Source organism: Macaca mulatta, chromosome 18, assembly GCF_049350105.2.
Source record: "Macaca mulatta isolate MMU2019108-1 chromosome 18, T2T-MMU8v2.0, whole genome shotgun sequence".
Taxonomy (NCBI): Eukaryota; Metazoa; Chordata; class Mammalia; order Primates; family Cercopithecidae; genus Macaca; species Macaca mulatta.
The window spans coordinates 64,464,694-64,477,455 of record NC_133423.1 but is presented as its reverse complement, the minus strand read 5'-3'; the positions used below and the strand labels follow the sequence as shown (position 1 = coordinate 64,477,455).

Here is a 12,762-nt window from a genome sequence, read left to right as displayed (position 1 = left end):
ATTAGTAATCAGAAAACTCTAATTATTAACATGAGGTATCTTTTGTTGCGTATCATAATGGCAAAACTTTTAAATGTGTATGTGATGTACAGGACTGTTGAGGATGAGTGTAAACATTTTTGTACACAGGCTGGTAGGAGTGTAAATTGGCATAGTTTTTACTTAAGAGAAATTTGGCAACGTCTTACTAAAATTTAAACTGCACACACTTTTATCATGGAAAATAACCTATTTCATGGGGTACTAACACTCTGTATGCATGTTTTTTATTAGCAATATTGCAGAAGAGATCCAAATTACCAGGAATGGCCTAGAAAAACATGTTTCTGGATGGGATCCATAAACCATGTTCATAAATGTATAGTTTTCAAGGTTCTATTATGTCACATGGTTACAGTTATTTTACAGAATACTTAAAACTATATTGCGGCTTGACTCAAAGGCTAACTTCCAAAGAAAAAAGAAGGTGGTCCTGGCTAGATTGTCTTACATTTTGTGGTTACTATTTTGAGCTGCATAAAATCCTTTTGCCAGTGGAGGAAGTTGTTGGCTTTTAGAAAGCCTTGTCTTCTTTCAGCTAAAAGGCACTTTTAAGCATGCTAAAACATTTATAATTTCAGCCATATTTAATTAACTTATCTCCACATTCTTTAATCCAGCAATTCCATCTCCAAGCCTCTACTAGTATTAGAGAAATACTCCCATGCAAAGAGACATGCACAAGGATGTTTACTGTGGCATTGTTTTTAATAGCAAAAAATTGGAAACAACAAATTATTAGGAAATGGTTCAATAAAACTATTATGCTCATATTATGGAATACTATGTAGCAGTTAAAAAGAATGAGGTAGGTGTACATATATACTAATATGGAAAAATTTCCAAGATACACTCTTAGTGAAAAAAAGGCAACTTACAGAATAATACACAATGTACAATCTCATTTTCATAAAAACGAAAGAAAATCATTATGGACGTGTGTGTAAAAATGCTTTTTGGAAGGACTAGAAACTAGATCAACCAGCTAAACAGAAGTTACTTCTGTAGCATGGCAGGGAGTTTCCATTTTTTATTAGTTTCCTAGTTTTTTTATATATAAAAAGAATGTTTTTACAAAGAAAATACAGTTGTGTATGCCTACAAAAATTAACATTTACATTTATTGGTTGTGTATATATTAAACCTTACAAACACTTAAAGTTTATATATATACACAGTAGATATATGGCCTGTGAATTGTACATCAACCATAAGAAAATAATTTAAACAGTGTTTATCTAAATGGTATAAACGTTAAGTGTTACAATGTATGAATCTGAAAATATAGTTGTTTCATTTGGATGTACAACAGCATGGAGGCACAGTCTAAGAATCAATTTTAGAAAAGACTATTCTGATTAGCAAATTTAATAAGTTTCATTACGGAAAATCCCAGAGGCAAGCTCTGGCATTTAATGATTAGAAAAGTAACAAGAAAGTATTGCCTACAAAATGAATCAATAGAAAAGTAAATTCCACTGTCTATGTCAAGCAAAAAATATAGTTAATTAGAGGAGGTATATTATATAAGTGTTTTCAAAGTGTACAGTATAAGACTGTATGGTGTGATAATGATTAAGAAACAAACAGATAAATACAAGTGAGAATTTCTTTGCCTCTTAAAATTCAGAATGAATCTTAGTAAGATACATAAACAATTTTACAAAATTTAGCAAGATTGTTTCCTTTTGTTGTCCTCTGCAACCATTACTATATCAAACTGCAGCAAATGATCAAGTCAATGGATAAAAGCCAGTCAAATCTAAGTGTGTTTCACTAAGTACATAAAACAGTGGCTTCAATGAATTGCACAAGAATTCCAGGTGTCCACTGCAGGTTCCAGGTTCAGTCCCATAACCCACTTTACTGAAGTTTCCCTTACGGTGGTGGCTTTAATGGGAAAGGCCTATCAATCAACATAACAATTAGCTTGAGCAGAAACCAATTAAAACACGAGTTATATTAAGAATTGACACTGAAGTTCACTGAAGATAAAGGATGTGATTTTTCTATCACCACCAGTAGGGTCTATTCCTGAATCACTTGATGTTTTTCTTCTATGATGATGGGAAGGTCCAAAATGATTCTCTCTGCTGCACACCATACATGGTTGCCATGCTACACGATTCAATGGTGAATAGTGCAAGAACAAATACATACTTTTTGTACTGTTGTTCTCCAGTACTTGGGATTTTTGCAACATTCAAAGCAGCTCAAGTAGAAAAGAAAAAGTTCAAACCAGTCACCAGATCCAAAATTAGCATTTTATTCAGAACGCTGGGGTCAGAGGTGTATCATTTATATTCTGGTACACAATACAGAGGCAAAGCTGTTGTCAGAAGTCTCTCCAGTTTAAAAGCTTTTTTTTTTTTCCATTTTTTTTAAAAAAACCACACACTTAGTAGTGCCACCAGTGTCAGGCCACCCCTTTCTTTTCTTTCCTTTTTTTTTTTTTTTTTTTGGTACAAATTATGTAAAACATTTGTGCTAAGAACTTTTCTCCCTCCCCAAACCAAAAAGAAAATAAAAAATAAAAAAATTAAAAAAATTAAAAATTGAGTATTCTAACTACAGCTCAACAATTGATCAAATGTCACTTTGTTTTGTAAATACTTTATCCATAACGAAAGATATAAACATGCAAAAAACCTGAATCCATAGTCCAAATAATACATACACATGTTCTGAAGTTTCTGCACTTCTCCATAGACTATGCCAATAAAACATTATGTACACATACTATTTTTACAGTGAAGTGGAAAAATACAGAAATAAAAAAGTGTACATGGATTAAGACCAAAATGTGTCTAACATTCTAGTTTATGAAAAAATTCAATTTTGCTACAAATTGGTGATATGAAAACTCCCTTTATTTGCAACCAGCTGAGTAAGTTTTAAGATTTTAGTGGAAAAAAAAAGAAAACTAAAGTCTAAAACTAGAAGTAATGTACATTTTCCAATCTCATGGTCTCATCCCCCAAGGTAACAAAATCGCTCCATGAGTTTTTTTTGTTTAATTCTGTATTTTAATAAAAGCAAATGCAATGTAACAAAGGCGTGTTGAAGCATATCATGGTTTAACTTACTGCTCCCACCACAAAATATTTTGTCTTTTACTTATCGTTTCAGAAATCAGTACCATTAAAGCCTTAAACAGAAAACTAATTCCAATCTGAAAAAGGTACAAAAAGGCACATAAAATCCCAGTGCTTCTGTACTGTAAAATTCAAGTGTAACTGAGCTCAGTGTTTTTCCAAACAGTATGGATCACTGATATTCCCTCTGAGCCCAAATTGGTTTGCAGCCTATGCCAAAGCCTCCAGCAAGCACTGTGCTAGTAGACTACAAAGTTAAAGCCTAGCTTCTGTATGCTTTTTGGGAATATCAGTTGAAATTGTTTGTACTTGTCCAAAAACCAAGTTCACCCTGAAGTTCAGTCATCACCTCCACCATACATGTCAGCAAGTTTCTTGAACCGTGGCCCCCAGTCGTTCAGGTAATCATAGTCCTGCTCACCACCACTACTTGAGGAATTAAGGGAGCTCAAGGACCCAGCAGTGGAGCCACTGCCTTCATAGTCAAACACTAACAGGGAGTCATATGGTGGAGCTGTGGGGTCATTGTCAGCCGCTTTAAGGCCCTGCAATTTGGAAACACAAAGAATGAAAGAATTAAGAGAGGGTTACAATTTACAAAACCACAAGCAGATCCTAATGAATTCATGGGATCAAACACACACTTGTTTGTAAATTTTCATTTACAGACCACATATTCAACACATGGAAACTGCGGATATAACCATTTGAAAGTTAGATAAAAATTAACTTACATCTTTCCTGTGCAAAGAAACAACGCTAAGCAGTCAAGCTCAGGGAGGCCAAGACTTATGAAGGGAGGGGGTTAACTGAGTAATAAGTTGGACAGGTGGCAGAAATGAATGGCTCTGCTTGAGGCAGAGAAGGAAGGATCTTAAATAACATAATATATAGAGCAGCACTGCTAGATTAAATTTAAAAAAGCACCTCAGTGAAATACAAGAGACATACAAATGAGTACCAGATGGTCCGTGTCCCTCCCTAGGCTTACAATCTAGCCTAACAGGTACTACTACTGTGTGAAGCAAATGACAAGTGACAAAACTGTGAAGTCAAAGCAAAAACCATCAGGTTGTGGGGAAAAAAAATTCAGATCAGCATTAAGAGCTAGGAGTTCAAAGAGAAAGTAGCATTGTATTTGACCTAATTTTGGAAGGACATCAAAGGAAGACTGAAGACGGGTCAGATGTGATTACTACATAAAGGGAGGTACTCATAAAATCATTTGTGTGATTAACATAACGTAAAATGTGGAATGAATTGATTAATTTTAAACTGGTATTTTAAAATGTAGGGTAACTTCTAACTTCCATAAATCCTAGAAATATCATAATCCAGTATCTGTACATGGTATAAATATTGAAAAGAGGAGGACTCCTGTCAATCTAAAATAACACGCTTGTCTGGTTCTTATAAAGAATTTTAAAAAGAAAGAAACGAGGAAATAACTACTCTCTATCTATATTTGTAACTTTTGTAAGCAGATGCTTTTTAATATACAATTAGAGTCTCTATGCTCTGCAAAACTTCTAAGGATTCAGTATTAGGTCCTTTGGTATATTTTCTAACTTTTTTTCCCAATTCCATTCTAGTACTCCTAGATATACTAACATTACTAACATTAAAACAAACATTCCCTTTTTCCACATTCTACGTGTCAAATGCTACTTGGCTTATATGGCCTCAACTATCTAAGACGTGTCACAGACAGTCCTACTTGAGAGATCAAGCCTGCCAATACACATGCATTTTATGAGCGCATACATGGGTTTTTATGACCACGTGTTCATCTATCCTTTCAAGGTTACAGAGGAGAAACAGGGAAAAAGCAAAAAAATTAAGGTCAGAATCAGTATGGTGTAGTGGTTAAGAGATCAGACTGTGAGATGACACCTTAGCTCTCCCCAGTACTAGCTGTGGGACCTCCACATAACCTCATCTGCAACTGTAATCATCATCATAAGACTACTATAAAGACCAAATGCAACAAAGGGACCCGACGGCTCACCACAGTGACTGGCACATGTAGAGCTCAATGAATATTAGTACTTTTTAAAAATTTAAGTTGAGAGAAAAATGTCCTGCCTTGGGATTTGAAAAAATAAAAAACAGTAAAGATATATTTTAAGAAAGAAAATGGCAGCTGCTGACTAGCATCAAAAATCAGAGAAAAAAGTACACATGACCAGTTTTCTCATCTTCAGGCACCTCTTTACTTAACAGTCTTAACCATGAAATTTAGCAGTACTTTGCTACTTTTCCTCATGTCATTTTATACTATTTATACTCCAGAAAAGCCTGTGTAAAATAAAATAAAGCAGGTTTCAGCAAAATACTTTGATATATACAACATAAATAATTTTAGATGGGATTTTCTTTATCTTATTTTTAGACTAAACTACAAGGCAATTCTGCTAAGACTGAGAACCACAACCTACAATTTCTCAAAACTTGTAACTCCCTTCTGTGGTAGATTGTGTTACTGCCCTCAGTGATTCACTGCCCTTTTTCTGAAGGCAGAACACACACCCCCCCTCCCACAGTGCCTCTCTGGGGTCAGGGTTTACTTTCCCAACCACACTGTAAGGCTTGGCTGTCTGACTGGCTCTGGCCAACGCAGTGTAAGTAGCTGTGAAAAGTAGCTGCTTCAAGAACTCTATTTAATGTGTTTCCACCCTTCCACCAATCCTCCTTTCCCCCTCTGCCAGAATGGCCTGCTCCAGATGGGAAGTTTATCTGCCTGGATCCTGAAACAAAGAAAACATATAGATCAGGAACTGAGTCACTGACAGACTACAGTTGACTTATAATTTAAGCAAGAAGTAAACCTTCATTATTATAAGCAGCAATATTTTGGAGTGGTCAGTGATTGGCGCCTTAGCTAACAAAAGCCAAAGAATGCACCTTCATTCATTTTGTTTGTGTTTATTAATTCGATTCAAGACATATTTGTTGATTATCTATTAATATTATTGCAATGTATTCTGCTTACTGGTAGAGACACAGCTACTAATGAGCTAGATCCAATGGGCTGCCCTCGTGGAGTTAACATTCACATATTAGCCTACACTCTTCTTCCTTACAAAGTCTAGCAACTGCAAATTTAAGCAATAGGGATTCCCTTAGTTCAGCATGGTCTGACTTGGGGTCATATAAGTAGGCCCAAGAAGGATCTGGAGAAAAAACAAGAAAAATCAGGGAAATTCCTGATAAGGAGAATGGGTCCCTGAAGACAAATATTAAATTTTCATTATGACAACTGCGTTATAATACAGCCAATGGCTAAGATCACTTTGTTCAGGTCATCTGCTTTACCACAATTTAATTATTAAGTGAAAATACACACAGAGCCCTGGCCCAATCCTTATGATGTCAACACTAAACTGGAAATATGGAGAGGTTAAGACTCAAATTAGGGATAGCATTAGGAGAAATACTTAATGTAGATGATGGGTTGATGGATACAGCAAACCACCATGGCACGTGTATACCTATGTAATAAACCTGCACATTCTGCCCATGTATCTCAGCACTTGAAGTATAATAGTAAAAAAAAAAAAAAAATAGAAAAAAAAAGAATGACAAGTTTGGAAAAAAAAAAAAAAAAAAAGACTCAAATTAGCCCTAAAGAGTCAATGGCAAGGCCTCAAGTTTGTCTAGATTTGGAGGAGGAAAAAAGGGATGGCCTGTGTTTACTACGTCCAGGGAATAAACACAATAAGCGGTCTGGTCTTCCCTCGTGTGTTCATGGACCCCAGGACTCTTCATCAAATGGCTAAGCCACCTAATTTAATTCCTTAAAATAAATATAATGCTTGTGATAATCAACTCCCATATCCACTATTGAGTCTACAAAATATTATCGTATTTTTTAGCTCCTGCATTGGCTTTCTGATCATCCTGGTAGTTTACAAATCTCTGTTTTATTTCTGTTTTTTTTTTTTTTTTAAAGAGGTTAAGGCCATAAAATCCATTAGAGAGAGACCACTGTGCTATGCTAGAGCACGGTGCATTGCCTTATGTTTTAACAATTACAAAAGGGCAAAATCACTGAACTTTTCAAGAGTTCTTAGGCAAGCCAGCTTTCTATGCAGGTTAAGTACTTTAAATCCCTTCCACTTGGATAGCACTGATTTTCATCTGAGAATAAAATATGACTCTTCTGAACGAGGTATTATATAAACTCTTGGTAATATTTTGGTAATTCTAAAAAGATTGCACTGAAGTCCTAAGAAACTGACAGTAACAGGCACGAAATCTGAGTGAATGTACAGAAGAAATCCAGTGGGCAACAGAACCTTCTGGTTCTCCCTTATGGGATTCCTTTATTCTTGGATGTGAACATTATTTCACAGGATGTACTGTTACCAAATTTACAAACTAACCGCCTGTGTTTCTCTAGGTTTGACTAAATTTAGCAAAGTATCCTCTTGTTCCACCTTTCCTGGAGAGGTAGATCTTGAATTCTGAATAAAGCTGAACTATTTTCTAAAGACTGAGGCTTCTTCTCTGCAGAGAGAGCTTGGCTCTGGCTGAATTCTTGCTGAGCTTGTATTTATAGACTTCTGATCCCAGGCTTTATGGGCGGAGACATGCTTTTATGAGGATAAAACCCCACATTATGCAGTGAGGAACACATGAGGGATGTAAAAGAAAAGAGGTCTTACTGTTTCCTTTACATTCTGTCTTCTACAGTCCTAGTGCCACTGCTTTAGTGCAGGTCATCACTACATCCTGCCTGGACCAGAGAAAAAGCCTGCCTAACTGGTCTTCCTGTCTACAGCACTATTCCAGCTTCTTTCCTACAAACTATTGGTTTCTCTCTCAAACGTTATTTGATATCACTCCTGCAAGTTAAGACCTCTGACTGCTCTCTATGACTCCTTCCAAATGAAAGAGTTCCCCCAGCAATGGGCAAAATGATTTTTAATTGGTGCATGAACACTTTAAAACAATTATTTAAAACTCTTTAGAAAGCATTCAGTGAACCAAGACTGTTTACCCACCTTTTCCGTTTCAGCTATTCTCAGCTCCAGCAACCACAACTGAATTATGCACCCCCAAAGGGAATCCCCCCAAACCCCAAAGCATCATGTTCTTGGGCACTTCTATGTTGTTTATTCATTTTTTTGGAATTACACTTCTTATATTTTTTATTTGATTAATATCCATCCATCCATCCATCCATCCATCCATCCATCCATCCATCCATCCATCCAAAAGTTCATTAAAAATATCACTTCTACTGCACAGATCTTTTTTCCCCAGCCATGACTAGGAGTCATTCCTGTGGTCTCTTTGGTCCCTTCTACTTTTTTATTTTTTATTTCTGGAGACAGGGTCTCACTCTGTACTCCAGACTGTAGTGCAGTGGCACAATCATGGCTCACTGCAGCCTTGACCCTCCTGGGCTCAGGTGATCCTCCCACCTCAGCCTCCTGAGTAGCTAGGACTACAGACGCATGCCACCATGCTCAGCTAATTTTTGCATTTTTTGTAGAGAGGGTTTTTTGTCTTGTTACTTAAGTGGGTCTCAAAACTCCCGGGCTCGAGTGATCTGCCTGCCTCAGCCTCCCAAAGTGCTGGGATTACAGGTGTGAGCTACTGTGCCCGGCCTCATCTACTCTTATCATCTTGTTTGGAAAACACTAGATTGTGACATCCCTTTCTACAGAGGCTGTTTTGTATCCACATCTCGCTGTCCAACACATTGTCTGACATTCAACAGGTATTCTATAAGGTAACTATTCATTGTTGTCCTGGGCATAGTTTTTCCTGCTCAGCATCCTCTTCATATTTATATCCACTCCTTTCAGAAAAAGCTAGAATCTAGATTTAAGACATGTGGATATAAAAGTACACCATGTTTACATTACAGTAGAACTGAACATATCAAGGCCAACATTACTACCCCTCTTTCTGGGAATTTCATTTTACTTAAAGTAATTTTTGATGCAGAAGGAGTGGATTTTAATTGTTTTCTTACAATTAGAGAACAGTAGAAAGTCTTTTACTCCTAAAAGGTAATTTACCTGTAATAGTTACTAATATGACATCAATAATAATTAAGATGTTTTTACTATGTGACAAGCAGTATACCAAGCACATTACAAAGATAATCTCATTTACTTCTCACTGCAGTCTCAAAAGGAGGTTCTATTACTATTCCCATTTTACAAATAAGAAAACTGAAAAGGTTAAAGAAAAGGATCTTGACCTTGTACAAGGTAACAGAGCTGTTAGGTGAGATGGCTAGATTTGAACTTACACAAATGCCCAACTTCCGTAAGACCAGAATGAGGTATTTTAAAAAAGAGAAATTAAATTAATAGGAGAAAAAGACAAGCTTTTTTTTTTTTTTGAGTTGGAGTCTCGCTCTGTCACCCAGGCTGGAGTGCAGTGGTGCGATTTCGGATCACTGCAGGCTCCGCCTCCCAGGTTCACGCCATTCTCCTACCTCAGCCTCCCTAGTAGCTGGGACTACAGGCACCTGCCACCATGCCCAGCTAATTTTTTTTTTTTCATTTTTTTTTAGTACAGACGGGGTTTCACCGTGTTAGCCAGGATGGTCTCAATCTCCTGACCTTGTGATCCGCCTGCCTCAGCCTCCCAGAGTGCTGGGATTACAGGCGTGAGTCACCGCATTTCAAGTAAGTTGTAAGAAGCTTCCAAAAGTTTTAAACAATATTAACAAAAAGGTGGTCTTGTAACAGAATTATTCACTTGATTTTTATACTTTTGAGTAGAGAAATATACTTCATATACTATTGAATACATATATACACACATAATAAACATTTTTATATGTATATATGTGTATATGTGCATGTGTGCACACACAGTGATATGGTTTGACTTTATCCCCACCCAAATCTTATCTTCCCTAGTTCCCATAATCCCTACATGTTGTGAGAGTTCCCTAGTTCCCATAATCCCCACATGTTTTGAGAGGGACCCAGTGGGAGGTAACTGAATCACGGGGGCGGTTACCCCCATGCTGCCGCTCTCACGATAGTGCGTTCTCATGAGATCTGATGGTTTTATAAGAGGCTTTTCTCCCTTTGCTCGGCATTTCTCTATCCTGCCGCCATGTGAGGAAGAATGTGTTTGCTTTCCCTTCTGGCAAGATTGTTAAGTTTCCTGAGGCTTTCCCAGCCCTGTGGAAATGTGAGTCCATTAAACCTCTTTCGTTTGTAAATTACCCAGTCTTGGCAGTTTTTCATAGCAGCGTGAGAACAGAAAAATACACATATATATAAAGAAGTGTATTTCTTTTTACAAAGACATATACAGGATTAGTATTAGTAAAATTATTGGAGGTATGTTAATATCTAACTGTTGGGCTGAGATTAAATGAATCTGTTTGAACTTTTCATTCTCTGAAGGTCATGTTTAAAAACTCAAAACAGAATGAAATTCTACAGTGGAAATTCAAAAACATGTGACTTATTTTACTCTGCCTACCACACTGGAAATAAGTTATCATTTTTGAGATTCAAGGCAACATTCATTCCTTATTTAAATAAACTAGAAAATGTTCTCATGAGCTTTCTTATTTCTTACATCTATAAAAGCACTCCAATTATAATCATCACTATATTATTCTTCCTTTGGAACATTTGGTGCTCTGCTAAATCAAATAAGACCTGCAGATAAATAAATTTGTGTGCCTTTTAAATATTTTTATAAAATGTGCTTGAGTTCTTTCTAGGTGCTTTCAACTGTTTTAAAACTCTACAAGTATTCATTTTTGTCTGTACAGTAAATGAAGACACTGAACAAGTCTTAACATGTATCTTGCATGAAAGAGTCTAGATGGTATTTTGGAGAGTTATTACTGGCTTAGGTCTTCTGACTTACATTAGACTTTCATCTCCCTTAAAAGTCCCACAGAACTGACCATCATCTCCTTAAAACTATCATTTTGATTGTTTTCTATTATACTTAGATTTTCTGTCTCCAACTCTAGGGGCATTTCTAGGTGAATATATTTGGTTCCTCCTCTCCTCCACATTTCTCTATCTTGTAATCACATTCAAATTCATGGATTTAGGCCAGGTGTGGTGGCTCATACCTGTAATCACAGCGCTTTGGGAGGTTGAGGATGGAGGATGGCTTGAGCCCAGGAGGTTGAGGCTGCAGTTTGTTATGACTGTGCCACTGCACTCCAGCCTGGGCAACAGAGAGAGACCCTGTCTCTTAAAACACACACACACACACACACACACACACACACACACACGGATTTAGCTGCCATTTTCGGAATGATTTCCAAATTGGATCCTTTCATCCATTCACTTGTTCACCAAATCATTGTGCCCCATACTGCCTCTCCAGGGAGAAGCCCGTCTCCCTTCCCATGGAACACGGAAGGGCTCGGGGGGAAGCAGGATGGAATCATGGGATCCGTGATCTGAGGGAGGTGAGTTCTGGATACCATGGGATGCCAGTGGATGGTGCCTAACCCATACTCTGTATGCCTGACCTTTCCTGGGTTGGTAAATACTTAATGAAGTTCCCCCAATGCTAGAAAAATGGGGAAGGAAATTCTAGACAGGAAGAACATCAGATGGGCACCAGCATGAAACTGTAAGCTGAGATCGTGAATGACAAGTAGAGTTCTCTGTAGACAGCCTGCAAGATGCTGGGTGGTGAGGGCCTTGAGATGAAGTTGGAAAGCCAAGTAAGAACCAGACAGAATTGGCCTCCTATGCCTGGAAAATAAGGCTTTGGATGCTGGCACATTTGCATTGCACAAATATCGTGCTAGCAACAAAGCAGGGTATACACACAAGGAGAACTGATGTCTAATTTATGCTTTTATCTATATATTACTTGCACAGTTATGTTACACACATAGACGTTTGATAGTGATTTGCTGAATGGATGATCTTGCACTGAGCTCAAGATGCTTTCACAATGAGCCATTTTTCACATACGCAGACAATCTTCAAATTATGAAGAGATTGTATTCTGGATGTCAATTTGCAGTCAGTTGCTTGGAACAACGTTTTTCATATAAGTAATCACACCTGTTCGTTAATGGTCTCCAGCCATAACAAAGTGTGTACCTGAGCACTGTTCAGGAGAAAGAAAATTCCAAATGGAAATTCCCACTATAACTCCTCCTACTGTGGCTGAGAAGGGTTGGGTAAGTGAATCTTACTGACTAGATGTTCTTTTCTATCTACTGAAGAAGATATAGTCACTGTTAAAACAAAGAACAACAAAAAAATCAATGACCATAGACATAGACAAACACACACACACACAGAAAGTACACACTTAAACATAAACTCAGAATTTGAATGTAATCTGACAAGTAGGATGAAAGGCTCCAGACTCAGTATCTGTTGAATCTCAATCAGATGAAAAGTGGGTGGCGCCTATAGCATCATGCCCTACACATTAGCCAGAGTGCACACTCGAATGCCTGAAAATGAAAATAATCTAAGAGGTAGGTAACATACTAGATGTTTAAGTTATGAAAACATGAACAAGAACAGTGCTTGTCCTGGAGAGAACTCACATGCTGAGTGGGAGAAAGAAATACTGACAGTTACACCCCAGCTGGTGAGGGCTGTGACCCGAGGGGCAGCTTGTTATCCCTTCCCAGAGGTATCAAGGA

At 37.3% G+C, this 12,762-nt stretch overlaps 1 protein-coding gene across 3 annotated transcripts in view; it reads right to left on the bottom strand.

Annotated features, from left to right (window-relative positions):
• Positions 1-2,887: 2,887 nt before the first annotated feature.
• The window catches only part of CDH2 (cadherin 2), a 232,169-nt gene continuing 222,294 nt past the window's right edge, over positions 2,888-12,762 (bottom strand). For all 3 annotated transcript variants that reach the window (XM_015121712.3, XM_077975545.1, XM_077975544.1), the window contains one exon: positions 2,888-3,679. In XM_015121712.3, the coding sequence (XP_014977198.1) occupies positions 3,473-3,679 (207 nt within the window). In that variant the 3' untranslated portion in view covers positions 2,888-3,472. The remainder of the gene's footprint in view (positions 3,680-12,762) is intronic.